The 16,253-nt window shown below is 42.2% G+C and overlaps 1 protein-coding gene across 1 annotated transcript in view; it reads right to left on the reverse strand.

Moving 5' to 3' along the window:
* The window catches only part of LOC147688971 (uncharacterized), a 55,890-nt gene extending 40,147 nt beyond the window's left edge, over window positions 1-15,743 (reverse strand). The window contains exons 1-4 of the mRNA XM_086939991.1: window positions 15,636-15,743; window positions 14,248-14,298; window positions 13,508-13,569; window positions 12,727-12,792 (exon numbers count right to left, since the gene is read on the reverse strand). Of these exons, the coding sequence (XP_086796117.1) occupies window positions 12,727-12,792; window positions 13,508-13,569; window positions 14,248-14,298; window positions 15,636-15,684 (228 nt within the window). The 5' untranslated portion in view covers window positions 15,685-15,743. The remainder of the gene's footprint in view (window positions 1-12,726; window positions 12,793-13,507; window positions 13,570-14,247; window positions 14,299-15,635) is intronic.
* Between the last annotated feature and the right edge of the window lie 510 nt (window positions 15,744-16,253).

The raw sequence follows: 16,253 nt of genomic DNA on the forward strand, positions 1-16,253 counted from the left end.
CCATGATAGCTAATAGATCTGTCCTGGCACTCCTATATGTGGATGACACGGTCTTGATGGCCCGAACGCCCGTGGCCATGCAAAGGATGGTTACATCTTTCTCCCAATTCATGACAAATTTGGATTTGAGAAATAATTGTATGAAAACGTTCTTTATGAATTGCGGGTCTGGTGCAGATAAAAAGAAAAAAGTGATGTACAATATTTCGAAACCACTGGATTTTACCCCCACTTTTCCCCATTTGGGAATACTGTTCGATCAGTCCGGCTCATGGAATAACGCGATAAAATCAAGAAGGTTGTTGTTTTGTAAATCATAATGGCCCTGACCAATTTTAGTAGAAAAATGGGCAGACGACCGATTGGGGAACTTTTATGCATTTATAGAGCAACTTGTGTAGCAATTGCAATTTATGGTGCAGGAATATGGGGCTATGCAAACGTGAGATCACTACAGGTGGCAGAAAATGGTTTTATGAAATACCTTTTAGCAGTCCCGGATAGTGTTTCCACGTTTATCTGCCATGCTGAACTAGGACAACCATACCTAGAAGATGTTATCAAGGTACAACCGGTTCTTCTGTGGCACAGGGTATGGACTACTGAGGATGAGTGTTTTTTTACCGTTTTATATTGAACGGTGTGATGAGCCTTGGTAATGTTAGCAAGATAGGATGGTTAAATTATGTAAAGACGTTCCTCGCACAAATAGGCCACCAAGAATACAATAGTGATCCCTCATCGATGTGTCATGTCTCCAGGAAAGAACTTAAAAATCTTTGTATACCCATTTGGGAGATTATAGAACTAATATCGAAATGACTTACTGTGGTGGCTCACCACCTAACAATGACTACTTTTAATATTCAACCGTATGTTAAGCTACACATGAGTGATTTTGAAAGGTTTCTTTTCACACGGTTTCGGTTAAATATTTTAGTTAAATTCTTAAGTTTTCCCAAGATGAATGACTGGACACGACAACTTTGCAAATGTCCATGTGACGACTTGTCCAGCCAATCGGATATGCATATCATGTTATTCTGTAAATGTTATATTATTCCTAGGACAAGATGGATTGTACCAATATTGAAGAGTATGGAACTTAGGCAAGGTCGTCCTGCATTTTTAGCCATTCAGAAATTAGATAACATATTAACTGTAGCATCTGTCTCTGCGTTGTTAAAAAATGTTTTTAGATCACGGAAATCAATTCATGTATGACATTTAATCTGTTTATTTTTAATGTACCATGATTGTTTTTATATTTCTACAAATTTTTAAATTGTGATATACTAATTGTACTTTTATGGTTATTTTTTTTTAAAATAATAACCGAATAAAGTTATATTGAATTGAATTGATAACGGCCTTCGAATACCACGGTTGGCGTTTGTCAAATCGAAATACTCTAAAATTGGTATGCAGAGTGCCTTGGAAAAGCTGAGTATCTGTAATGCCCTTAACAAAAAACATGTCTTACAAGCAATTTATAACTCTGAGACTACAAGGCGCTTCAACAGCATGGCGAGGAAGGCACATTTTGTGGCCTGAATGTGTTTAACTGCCCTACTGATTTCTTGTGGCAAGCACATGGGCACTGGAAATGTTAATTACTTTTTCACCTATGAGTTGATACTGCTAAGTATGCGTTGTGTTCCCCCTAAGCTTTAAGCAAAATCTAGATATCAGTCCATGCCTATGGGATGGGAATTCAAGACAAGCAATAATGCACCTTATAGTTTTTTTGCAAGTTTTATGAAAGATATAGAATATTGTTCTTAATTCCACTTAAAAAAATTTTTTTATAACATTAATGATTCAGAAAAGGGGGTGGTGATGAACAGAGTGTCTGAATTAAGCAGACCACTCTTACCCAGTCCAAAGATCAGGGCTTGATCCATCACCGTTTTTTAGCTTAATGCACCATCCCAGCTCAGAACTTGGCTATATGCAAATTAGTCTGACCCTGGCCCAGTGCATCATGGGAACAGGGCAGACATGAGTCTCTTTCTCACTGCACCATCAGGATTCAAGCAAGCCGGGCCGAAGACGGCTGAAATGCCAGAAACCGGTCCCCGGTAGCTTGTCTCCTTTCTGGTGAAGAATTGCTTGGTAGTTTAGTCTGCCCTGTTCCCATGATGCACTGGGCCAGGGACAGACTGATTTGCATATAGCCAGGTTCTGAGCTGGGATGGTGCAGTGAGATAAATAACGGTGATGGATCAAACCCTGATCTTTGGACTGGGTAAGAGTGGTCTGCTTAATTCAGACACTCTGTTCATCACCACCCCCTTTTCTGAATCGTTTTTGGCCACTATAGGTGTGGCAGGGTATACTCAGACATGAGTCCCTTTCTCACTGCACCATCAGGATTCCAGCAAGCCGGGCCGAAGACAGCTGAAATGCCAGAAACCGGTCCCTGGTAGCTTGTCTCTTTTCTGGTGAAGAATTGGCTTGGTAGTTTAGTCTGCCCTGTTCCTATGATGCACTGGGCCAGGGACAGACTGATTTGCATATAGCCAGGTTCTGAGCTGGGATAATGCAGTGAGATAAATAACGGTGATGGATCAAGCCCTGATCTTTGGACTGGGTAAGAGTGGTATGCTTAATTCAGACACTCTGTTCATCCCCACCCCCTTTTCTGAATCGTTTTTGGCCACTATAGGTGTGGCAGGGTATACTCAGACATGAGTCCCTTTCTCACTGTACCATCAGGATTCAAGCAAGCCGGGCCGAAGACGGCTGAAATGCCAGAAACCGGTCCCCGGTAGCTTGTCTCCTTTCTGGTGAAGAATTGGCTTGGTAGTTTAGTCTGCCCTGTTCCCATGATGCACTGGGCCAGGGACAGACTGATTTGCATATAGCCAGGTTCTGAGCTGGGATGGTGCAGTGAGATAAATAACGGTGATGGATCAAGCCCTGATCTTTGGACTGGGTAAGAGTGGTCTGCTTAATTCAGACACTCTGTTCATCACCACCCCCTTTTCTGAATCGTTTTTGGCCACTATAGGTGTGGCAGGGTATACTCAGACATGAGTCCCTTTCTCACTGCAACATCAGGATTCAAGCAAGCCGGGCCGAAGACGGCTGAAATGCCAGAAACCGGTCCCCGGTAGCTTGTCTCCTTTCTGGTGAAGAATTGGCTTGGTAGTTTAGTCTGCCCTGTTCCCATGATGCACTGGGCCAGGGACAGACTGATTTGCATATAGCCAGGTTCTGAGCTGGGATGGTGCAGTGAGATAAATAACGGTGATGGATCAAGCCCTGATCTTTGGACTGGGTAAGAGTGGTCTGCTTAATTCAGACACTCTGTTCATCACCACCCCCTTTTCTGAATCGTTTTTGGCCACTATAGGTGTGGCAGGGTATACTCAGACATGAGTCCCTTTCTCACTGCAACATCAGGATTCAAGCAAGCCGGGCCGAAGACGGCTGAAATGCCAGAAACCGGTCCCCGGTAGCTTGTCTCCTTTCTGGTGAAGAATTGGCTTGGTAGTTTAGTCTGCCCTGTTCCCATGATGCACTGGGCCAGGGACAGACTAATTTGCATATAGCCAGGTTCTGAGCTGGGATGGTGCAGTGAGATAAATAACGGTGATGGATCAAGCCCTGATCTTTGGACTGGGTAAGAGTGGTCTGCTTAATTCAGACACTCTGTTCATCACCACCCCCTTTTCTGAATCGTTTTTGGCCACTATAGGTGTGGCAGGGTATACTCAGACATGAGTCCCTTTCTCACTGCACCATCAGGATTCAAGCAAGCCGGGCTGAAGACGGCTGAAATGCCAGAAACCAGTCCCCGGTAGCTTATCTCCTTTCTGGTGAAGAATTGGCATGGTAGTTTAGTCTGCCCTGTTCCCATGATGCACTGGGCCAGGAACAGACTGATTTGCATATAGCCAGGTTCTGAGCTGGGATGGTGCAGTGAGATAAATAACGGTGATGGATCAAGCCTTGATCTTTGGACTGGGTAAGAGTGGTCTGCTTAATTCAGACACTCTGTTCATCACCACCCCCTATTCTGAATCGTTTTTGGCCACTATAGGTGTGGCAGGGTATACTCAGACATGAGTCCCTTTCTCACTACACCATCAGGATTCAAGCAAGCCGGGCCGAAGACGGCTGAAATGCCAGAAACCGGTCCCCGGTAGCTTGTCTCCTTTCTGGTGAAGAATTGGCTTGGTAGTTTAGTCTGCCCTGTTCCCATGATGCACTGGGCCAGGGACAGACTGATTTGCATATAGCCAGGTTCTGAGCTGGGATGGTGCAGTGAGATAAATAACGGTGATGGATCAAGCCCTGATCTTTGGACTGGGTAAGAGTGGTCTGCTTAATTCAGACACTCTGTTCATCACCACCCCCTTTTCTGAATCGTTTTTATAACATTAGGCACTGTAGGGCAGCGTATATTTTTGTTTACTGCAATTATTCGATGAAGAAGCCACCCTGTATATTGGCTCCTTTCTGAAATATGCTGTAAACGCCCATGGCACTATGCTCTCCTAATCTACTGCTAATTTGGACTTACTTTCTGCATTTGCTTTTATGTGCAGATATACTATTTTATTTTTATATTTTATGTTTTAATTGTCATATTTTTTATGCTTTTACTGGTAAAAATTGCGCCCAAATTAAGTTAATTCTGATTCTGGTTCTGGAAATACTTTAAAATATTTAGGTTTTGCTGCTTTTAGTACATTTATGTGTTTCACAGGTAAACACTGGTCTTCGTGAGTTTTTTGTAAGCTTTTCTTGTTAGTTCGTATTTTATCTCTGTCCCCTGCCTCATAGCAGCAATCAGCAGACTCTTTCCTGTCTGATAGTCACGATTAAATCACTTCTGTTCTCTAGGCAGACTTGTACTCGCTTTGATGTCTTTCAAAAAGTTCTTTAATGTTAGTAAATAATGTATTGTGTGCCTACACTAGTACGAGGGGCAATCTAAATGATCATTACAAAATCCAATACAGGAATAATGGTTTCATTTAATGATTTAATGGGCGTTGGGGTTCCAACAATCTTCCCCGCTTTCATTGCCTCTCTTATTGGTGATAACTAGTTTGTTGCCTCCAGCTTTCCCAGTGGCTGATAAATCTTCAATCAAGGATCCAGTTAAATGGAGGACTCAGGAATGGAACAACTATCATAATGATCATTTCTTGTAATAATCAAGAACTAAATAATCAATAAAGCTACTATATGTTTCTTTCTTAAAAGTTGGTGCTGCAACAATCTCCGAGGGGCAATGACCATTGTAAGCCTGTAGACAGTATAATTACACGATGACACCTAGTTGCTGGGCTAATTTGGTGAATTGTATCTTCAGGGGTGCAGGTAATTCCAGGATGCTGCAATAGGCATCTTCATCCTATGCTAAATCTGTTACCAGCCCAGAGGGTTCAAATGCTGTATTAAAGTGTCCCCCAATGATTATAAGAGAATCTTTGCTGTAAGAGGTTAGAAAGCTATCAAACCAGCATAAAGGCTTGATACATCTACAGTAGATATTGATTACTAAAACAGGTTTCACATTATTTAAAGTAATTAAGTTTAATCCTAGTGTGTCTAAAGAGCCAGTGGGAATTTGCTCAGTACCACAAGGCAATGAAGTTCTCAGACAAATGCTCAAATCACCAGAAGCCTGGCCTGCACTTGAATTTTTGTCCACAACTTGGAAACTTCTACAGCTCAATCTTCTATAACTGCAGGGAAAATCGGGAAGGTCCCAGGCTTGGATAAAATTCTAGCTGATCTTTTTTGCACTGAGCATGATGTATGGGTGCCTTATATAAATTCCTACTCAAATACTAAGCAGCAGTAGCCCCTGGTTCCTGGAATAAACAGAAATCAAAGCTATCTATAAAATTACCTCAATCCCTATATTACTGTTTTGATTTTGAGCTTATTATAGTGATCTTTCTAGGTTTTACACATTTAATGGGCGTTGGCGTTCCTACAATCTATGGATTTTAATCTGCTCACCTTATTTTCAAGTGTAGTATTGACAATAACATTGTAGCTAACACTAGACTGGACAAAGGGAGTACTGCTGATACTTGGGCGGTCATAAGCTTGGAGATACCCATTTATGAGCTATCGCTTTTGCGTTTTTGAGTCTCAGGATTGGTTTACCTAAAATAAATCATTAATAGTGCATACAAATGCATTTGAGATAGACATTATTAAGTGTGGTAATACCCCTCCTGTTGAGTTAATATGATCCTCCTGAACCCTTTTATAGGGTGTCAGCAGTTGCACATGAGGGTTTCAAAGGATTCTTTGAGCTGGGAGTTTGTCGCTTTTGGGTGTTTATAAGACATATAGTGTCTAGAATCGACTACGGCAATGAGTTATACCTTGGCCTCCCAAAAAATTCATCCAACCGTCTTCAGGTCATTCTGAATGACGCAGCGCGCTTGATATTTGGAGTGCCGAGGCGTACTCATGCCTCCCCTTTGCTCTATAGGCTACATTGGTTGCCTATAGTAAAAGAGTCGAATTCAAGAGTATGTGCATCTGCCACAAAGCAATCCACGGACAGGCGCCAGCCTATATAAAAGATAGGCTTGAAATATATGAACCTAAGCGCGCCCTGCGATCGTCCGGCTCTTTTTTGCTATCCTGCCCACGCTTTAAGCTGGCAACAAAAGGAGGCAGATCCTTTTCAGTTCAGGCTCCGATCATCTGGAATAAGCTACCGGAGGCGCTTCGCAGAGAATCCAACCTTCTCCACTTCAGGAAGTCCCTGAAGACTTTACTCTTCAAAGACGCATTTACATCTCAGTAGTCGGTTACTAGCTTCAGACACTTCTATACTCTCATCTTGTTTCTTGTTGCTGTACTTGGTCAGTAGCGCTTTGAGACCTGTCGGTGAGTTGGCGTGATACAAAACCCAGTTACAAATTACAAATTACAAATTACATAGGGGCATATTATCAAGAACCTCGTAAAAATTATCGCCGTTTTAGAGGCAGGAAACCGACGCTAAAATGGCGATAATGGGCTTGCTAATATGCATATTAGAATTCCAATGGCAGCCCAGATTAGATGTCCTGCATATCTAACCTGGGCTTGTATTGGAATTATATAAAGCATATAGGCAAGCCCTTTTAAGGAGGTTCTTGCTAATATGCCCCATAGTGTGGCCATTTTAAATTGGAGAATTGGTCCTTGTGCCACACTTGACTATTCCCTTAGCTAAACTAGGATTTACAAAACTCCACTAGTGTGTGGATAGCATTTCACACCAATTATGTCTGAATAAGAGACCGAATTGTAATGGTGAACATTTTGTATGCAGTGAACAACCTTGTTCTCCAATGCAACTTGCTTAAGGACCCTAATCATATAGATCTCACTCTCAGATGGGATACCATAAGTAGGTGATTCTGTGTTGACAACCAAGTAATTGCTAGCTCTACTTGCTGGGATCCTAATGAGGAGAGTTAAATCACAAGTAAAATTGATAACATCCCTCAAGCTCCTTTTATTATCAATGCATACAAATTTGAGTCTGAAGGGTTGATGGGCCATTTCTTGAGGTTTATAAGTGTATAATGTAGTTATTGGTTTACGTACACTTTTTGAGGGATTATAATTATGTGATGTAGTTCTACCATTACCATACCATCACCAGAAACTTATCTTGGTGTGCCTCTAATTCAAGTATAGGGTGTGTGATCAATGGTGTCCACTTCTCACTCATTTGTATAAAACAAATATTCTTTTGTGCTAGCTTTGTCAGTCTTCATTTTCCTCTAGCTATTTAAAACTCTACCTGTACCAGGCACAGAAGTATTAAGGTGTTCACTACTACTACTGGTATCAACTGTGGATGGGGTAATCAGTGGTAAGCCTGGGATCTGACTATGAAATACATCAATCAACATCACCGTTTTTTTTTTCAAGTAGTCTTGGCTCTTCATTGTTAAAGGCATGCCAAGTTCTCCAAACTCCATGGGGGTCAAGAGTATGAAGTTTTGAGATGGAGCTAAATCCTAAAATGCCACAGAACACACATCCTCTCCCATTTCCCCTGCGATTTCAGGGTTTTGCACTGCTCATTCTCTAAGGGCGAAAACATGTTATAACAAACAATGTGTGGAGTTAGAGATGTAGAGCCTCCAGATCTGACTAAATTGTCTTTTGGGTCCTCAGGAGCCTGGTTGGAATCATTTGTCAGTGGGATTTTTGGTTGTGGTGATAGAAGTGCTATGAGGACTCTCTTCTCCTCAAATATTTTTGTCAACATTCTTGGTTTCACTTCCATTATCCATATCTTATTTAACATACATTCTGGCTCCTCGATTAAAATATGCATATCCTACACTGTACAATTGTATGCAGTGTATTTCATTGTATTTTTCCTGCTCTCAAGATCTTGAGGGCTGGAGGCCGCTTTGCTTTTTACCATAGCAGCAGAACCAGTTACTGTCACAATCGCAGAAACTGGGCCAAGAAAATCAGATTCAGGGGAAAGGAACCAATACTAGTTTGAATAAAATATATTCAATTATATAGTCTTACGGGATGTTATTTGAAAGGTGGGTAAATCAAACAGTACCTTATCAAGCGAATATAATCCATTGTTAAGTAGTTGTAATAGCACATCCAAGGGAGGTGGTCTTGCCCTGCCTTATCCTGTCTTTGACAGGAGCGGATAGGCATGCACTTGGCCCTGGCTTTGCATGGGTGCAACCAGGGCATGGCCCGCACTGCGGGGATGTCTCTGGAACTATTTAACACTGGAGGGCCCACCTCCTCCTCAGGGGATTCACAAGGGATGATGGGGCTTGCAGTCCCCTCATACAGCTTCTTATGTCACATGCCACAGAGATGTCAATTGTACTATACAGTGCTGAAGGGTTTACATCCTCCTCAGGTGACTGGCAAAGGATGATGATACTTGGGGTCCCCTAGTTCAGCTTCTCGCTTTAAAGAATGATCCTTCAATTACAAATCGCAGCACCTGTGGTTCTTTTGAGTCTTTTCAAAATATAGTTTGAGCAGAAATTCTTGAAAAAGATCATAATTGTGAATATGGTTGTATTATTAAATTATATGCAAGTCCCTCAGAATGTTTTACTGTTATGAATTAATAGGGACAATCTTGCCAACAGCCCACAGAAATTCTTGATGAGTTTATTCATCTGTTCTGCTTTCTGAGGACGGTTTCCAGTAGCTTAACATTAATTATCTAAAAATAATAAAATTTGCTATTGGATTCATAAATTGATTTTTAGATGGTGATGTTGGGGACACCCATCAGATGGCTTGGATATGCAGGGTACACTAACTAATTCACACTGACGTGAGGGTTTTATAGATTTGTGAATACTGATATATATGCTAAACAGTGTAGTATATATTGTGGTGCAAAGTACACAGAGTGGTTGATCTGTATGCTTAGTTGCAGGAAACACAGACTCGTAGAGGGGATATAGAGTTACAGACACTGAGTTGTAGGGGCCCAGACAGTGATGTTTTTGACTGCTAGGGCACATAGCATCTAAGGCACTGGAGTCTAGATTACATAAAGTGGGTGTTAGACCTGTCTGACTTTTTGCGTAGTCCCTCCAATTTATTATTTATTTTGTCCCCTTTTTGCCCCTCATACCTTTATTAATTTTTGTGTCCACTAGCTTTTTCAAGGTGTTGGTCAAGGGGATAGGTGTTCTTTCACCCTCATAGTTTTTCACCTCAGGCCTAGAGGCCTTTTCTGACAGGAATATAGTTGGAGACACAAAATGGTGGCTACCAACTGTCCCAACTGACAAACCTGGAATCTGTCCCATAGGATAGAGTAGGGCATTCCAGAACCTTCTGGTCCCTTCTGGACCTCTGAGGGTCAGCCTATAAAAGGCGGAATGCTGGTCAGCCATTTTGTCTTACCAGAGAGAGGCAGCTGGAGGACAGGCTGTAGCTGAAGGTGGGGGTAGGATAGTCAAAGGGTTGACCTATTGATTCACCACCCTTCCTCCCTTGGGTTACTTGACTTGTCCCTGCTGTGTTGGATTGCGGGAGACCCTGGGCGCCTGACCAACCCATAGTTTGAAAGTAAGGGGTGTAAGGAGGAGAAGGAGACTGCAGCGCTGTGGAGCGCAGTCCTCTGCCCAGTTGAGAAAGACTCTGTAAAGACTTTGCTGTGTGTGGCTAAGAAGAAGGGGAGTACCCCCTAGCCTTTCCAAACGAACCACCTCACCTTCCCTCTCACGATTACTTCCCCCTCCCCTCCTCGGGTATATCTCCACCAGTAGGTTCAAGCTGTTTGAGGACCTTAGCGGGGGAAATCCTGCTTCAGGACGTCTTCGGGGATAGTGCCACCAAGCAGCCCGTCTCCCAACTCTCTCTCCTTACCCTCACCCAAGCAGGAAGCCAGCGTGTGCTGAGAGAGACTTTCGCGCCCCTGCCGGGTGCCCCCTCTGCCTTCGTCTCTGTTGATCCTGGGTTGGCAGCGGAGACGCTCAGGGAAGCCGCCGTGCGTAGTGGATCAGTTCCGCTTTTGCGCGGAAGTGTGGGAGAGTAGCGTTCCACCCTGGCGCCAGCGCATTGAAGGCGGACCCGAGGGGAGTGTCCGGAGCCCCGAGGAGATGCGGCGACTGCGGGAGAACTCCACGCAGGACAGGAAGAGAAGTGCTTCCCTCGACCGATGCTGTGGTGAGGTGAGGGGAAGCGTCCCAGAAGACGGTGGGGCAAGCGCCTCGAGGAAGTTAGGCGGGAGGAGCGACTGACCGGGGACGGGGGCGGAGTACCCCCTATTGCCGGTTACACTGACTGCGTGGTCCCGGGCTCCTGTGGCAGAGTCCTCTTAGGAAGCGGAAGCCCTCCCACCAGCTGAAGCCGGTTGACTAACACAGTAAGCGAGGAGGAGGAGGGAAAGTACAAAAGTAGATCGACATTCTGGTTGGGCCCAGGTGAGAGTGGTGTTTCACTTCCCAGGCTTGGAGTGGGGAAGACTTGTGTCCAAAGGTTAAACTGCCCTTACTTAGACAGACTGGTGAGGAATTGGGAGCTTGACAACAGTCGATGTCTGGGGGAGATTGAGGGCATTTCACCTGTTTAACTTTGGGGAACAGCTGTGGTTGGTATATCACTTTTGAAAATTACTGCAAGAAGTAACTGGAGTTGCCATATAGCCCTGTTTACAGGTGGAAGGTGGGAAGTTGGAGTTGAGGGACTGTAAACGTTCGCCTGTATTTACGTAGGGGCCAACTCTAGAAAGTAATCCTTTGTATGTGCTTAGCTTTACCACTGAAGTTAAGTCCAACTAAATACAGCCATTGCTAATTAAGAACAAGGAAATGTGATGTGGTGCGAGAAAGCCAAAAAGTGAAGTAACTTGACAACTGCGAAGAGATTCATAATTCTACTGTAAGATGTAATGCAATGAAATGTCTTAACCAAGCTAAATAATTGACAAGAAGAGCAAAGAATATTTTTATAAACAAGCTCATATTTTTCCAAACATTGCTGTAGCATCCTTTTTGGGTGTTATTGCGTTAATTTACTGCTGGGTGGTTTGCAACCTTCACACATGTGCCTCTAGTGAATGTGACTTACCTTAGGCCAGGCTACCCTAGGTGACCTGACATCCCAGGTTCCAACAGTGGGAGACACCCCACTGTAGGGAAACTGGAATCATGCACAGCAGGGTTTACAGCACAAAGAATTGCCAGCGTTACGGGGCAAAGCTCAAAATGTGGATAACAATAAAGTGTGTGGCACACACAAATACGAAGTAAGTTGCAGGACACACCAAAGGTACAGTGGTTGCACAGAGGTGAATGGAACTCAAAGTGATAAAACGTAATATCTGTGGGACACAGCATGGTACATATTTTGGTTGAGTTTACACAAAGTGACAGAGATTGCTGTTTAGGTCAGACTTGTGGGCGCCCACCATTAAAAAGAAAAACAATGGTAACACTTGGACCTTTAAGAGGGACTTCACCAGGGGTGGAAGGTAGGAGTTATATGAGGACAATGATGTACCACTGAGTAGAAGGGGTTTGTGTGGATTCTAGTTTGAATGGTAGTCTTGTGGAAAGTGCTATGGCACAGATACCACAATTACCCCTCTGGAAGCAGGGAGGTGATTTTGAGATTTTGACTAGAGGAGTGCCAGACATAGTAATACTAATCAGTGTTGTTACAAAGTGATAATACTTCCACTGTAGCATTTCATAGGGCAGCAAATAAGAAGTATTACCAGAACCCAGTATAAGGGTGCTCCATTGCTTTATCTTGGGTTGCCTAACTTTGAATGAACATGATGTATATTTAGCCTGTGATCTTAAATGCACATACAGATTTTTGTGAACGACAACTAACTCAGTGGCCTAATTCATCACTAATTAATGAGCTTGTGATAATGACAATTATGGGCAGAGGAATTGCTTAGGCAGCAAGAAATCCTTTCCTATTCAACATTGATGGGAGACTATATGTGGGAGGGCGCACTCAGGAAGTGAGCACTGATGTGGCTCTTTCATTGCCATTCAAGTATTCCAGACTGGGCTATCATAAATGACTGACAACCATGAAAGAGAAAGGTTATGGGATGTAATAAGGGTCCCTCTGTAAGAAGAGTTCATTCAGGGAGACAGTGATATATAGAAATGTTATCGGAAATGCTGAAACTTCTGAGTGGAGTCCCAGAGGAGCTATTGATTGGACTGGTCAACATGCTCTGTAAATAAGCATATGAGAAGAAAATATCTTTACCTTGCAGTTCTGGTATGAGCAGAAAAGTTCTTGTAATGCAGCCAGAAGGTTTTTCACATCAATTTTCTAAAAGAGGATTAAAGTACAGTTATGTAGTAGTAGTTTATTTATAATGGTTTAGCCACTTAGTCCCATCTGGATTTCTCAAAGAGATGTATAGTGCCATATTATATTCTCCAATGTTTATGTTGAATCCAAGGATCATAACTAATGCATCATTATGATGCCAAAATGATAAATGACTGAATAACATTCATGAGGATGGAGTTAATCTGCCAAAGTCTTTTAATATGATGCTTTAGAGTCTCTGTGTATATCCTTGTGGCATATCTCTACTACACCTTTGTTAGTATTTTAATATAAAATTAACACAACCCAAAATAAAACTGACATTTCCTATAAGAAGCCAGCATATGTGAGACAACAGTATTGCAAATTCGCCCTGCCTACAACTTTGAAAGGGTTTACACTTAATACTAATATGCACATCAAAATCTCACTCTTGCGAGGGTTGCATTAGGACACTTGCCATCTCAGTTTTAGTGAAAGTTATTTATTGTGCTTACTCTTAGCAAATGTCATAGTACTTTGTAGGCTTCACTAACACTCTCCTCTTAGCGGGGAGGTGCTTACTCGCTGAATCTTTTTCGACAGGTCAGAACTTAAATGCTCACAGCAATGGATCCTGATAGAAGCTACAAATTAGTTAACACACAATACACTAATTTAAAATGTACATTTTGCTCGAAGTAATGCTACCAGCAACAAGTGTTAAACTTACCAGCACTTTATCAAGACAGTTTGTGTAGGGGACCGTCCCTCCACTAGGTGGGCGCACATAACCTACAAAAGTAATTTAATCGTGTAAGACTTCACTTTGAAATATGCCACAATGTTGGATAGTCAATTAAATGTGTTGTATGCACTTTATATATTTTCCTTTCACCTACACTCTCATTTACTGCATTAGTATACACTTTACAACATTTAGGACAATACATCATTCAGTATCCAGAACAGAATGAAGCATTTACACACCTCTAACCACTTGTTACATGTAATTACCACACATTACTTAGCATGGCAAGTAGCTAATTACCATATAATCCATAACATTGCTATGTTCAAATGGAATGAGCCTAAAGTATACAACAGAGCATGCCAATTGGTCAGACATACAAATCTATAAACTTTCCCATGCTCCATTAAAAAAATATTGTTTTCTGACATTATTCATAAATCTCTCTATTTCCAATTGATGGGTTTAAGAATGACTTTACAACAAATCACTATATTGAAGACTTCACATTCAGCTGACAACATTGTACTAAGTGCACAAAGCATGAGCGGCGAGATCGCAGAGGTGTTTCTATCATTTCTTACAGTGACAATGCTGTTGATAATTCTAGAGATTTGCTTCTGATTTGATTTTGATTTGCTTTTGATCTTTAAAGCATACATTTATTTGGAGGATGTTGCTATTAACCACTAATACAGGACAGTTTGTTTTACGGACTTTACCATCACTGGTTGGGTGAACTGGAACATTACCACCATGTGGGCGAACAAAACCTAGAATACAAACAAAAACATAAGACTTTAGTCTGCAATATGCTGCTATTGGTATTGTGCAAATTCCCTGAAGGCAAATACATTTGTTTAGTGAACTGTAATATATTTTCCTTTTTCTACAATCACTCAGTCACTCACTTTACTTTTAGACTTGATACATTACGCACTGCATACACACATGGATAATTGGCGGGGAATGCAACTCTGAACATGCAACTCATTTGTTTTAATTCCATAACATACAATGATGTGTTCAGAATTATTCCTGTTTATTGTCAATAACATAGTATTGACTTTGTTTGGAAATGGGAACTAGAACCTCAGTTGGAAGCCCCACCTTCACCACATCCTGTGTAACAAGGGCCGTGTTGATTGCTGCTCCAGCAGGAGTTAATAGCAAGCCTGGGAGTAAAAATGAAGGCCAGTGATGTTCACCATGGATATACCACCTATTAGCCCTTTCAGTGCTACAGACCAGCGCTATATCATTTCTTCATTAACACATGCAACCTTTTCGTGAACATTGACTCACAAAAATATTAGACGTAAAATAAGTGATATCACACACCTTTTAACCCCAGATATCAAGGTTTTGGCTCCACAGCTTACCTTGTGCCCTTTATCGCCCACTTATTTCCAGTTGATGGCGTAAAAGCAAGGAGCTAGGTTTAAAATCTCTATACGGGCTTAGAATTGTATAAAAAACCTGCCTGCCGTCCTATGCCTTGTTGCACCATAAAACTGTTCACTTGGGATAACTCTCCCTCTAGCCTGTGATTTATAAAGTTTCAGGTGGCATGGAGTCACATCTAAACAGAAAGCTCTTTACTACGGACGAACAGAGTCTCCCTTCTGGATGCTTCTTTGATAATTATCCTGTGCCATTTTCCCACAGGTTTCAAGAAACTCAACTGTTTGTTTGAAACTCAGAAAGTAATTCCTGGACCAGGACACAAACTGTAAACCTTCTCTTCCCCCAAATCCCTGCTGCATGTGGGACTCGTTCTCTCGGGTGCCAGCCTCGACAGTCCATCCCCAAAGGTCTAGACACTGGCAGCAAGCCTGAACCACACATTAATTGATGCTGAGGGTTTTTGGGGTGCTCTATGCTGGTGAAAGTTTAATGGAATCTCGGGAGTCCCTTAGCATTCTGTGCTTGAAATTCCCATCATTCAATTTACATCATGCCACTTCCTTGGATTTCTAATTAATCAACTCTGAAAGTAGTTGTGTGAGCCAGAGGTGAATGGAGGTGCTAGTTAACAAATGGACAGACAACAAAACACAGAACCTTCAATTAGCAGTACACACAACTCTGTAATATAAAAGTTAGTTACCATAGCAAGTGCTAACGGCCACCAGCAGGAACACCACAGCAATCTTCATGACTGAGAGATGAGACAGTAGTGAGTATTAAGCTACAATACTCTGTTCAAGCTCTTGGTGAATATATCAATGCAGGACGCCTACATTTATACTGGAAGCATCGCCTCGATCTCCTCCCAGAGCATCACACCACAGATCAAATGACCACTTTATCAGATTGAATCTGTGCGCTCAAGCGTCGATAACCTAAAAGGTGCCTGTTTCCCACACTTGTTTTCCCTTTTCAAACAGGAAACATCAGGGTGTGACTGTCATGTCTGTATTTGTTGTTCCCTGTGGAAAGAGCACTTAGGCATAAGGAAGAACAGATTATTTGTCGAAGGGGGCATTACATCTAAAAACAAAGAGATAAGGCTTTTTTTATTTTTATCCCCGTTTACTTATGGAATTGATTTTATTAGCAGCTAATGTGTGTGGGACGGTGTATGTGTTTTTCCACTTTCAGTGTCTGTTATTTGTTAAGGATTAAGGATACATTTTCTGCAGCAAGGTCTTTGCAAAGCGTTTGATTGCTGGCACAAATCCACTACACTAAACCTGCCTTAATGTCTAAAACTCTCTTGTGCCTG

This window comes from Lissotriton vulgaris, chromosome 10 (genome assembly GCF_964263255.1).
Source record: "Lissotriton vulgaris chromosome 10, aLisVul1.2, whole genome shotgun sequence".
NCBI classification, from domain to species: Eukaryota; Metazoa; Chordata; class Amphibia; order Caudata; family Salamandridae; genus Lissotriton; species Lissotriton vulgaris.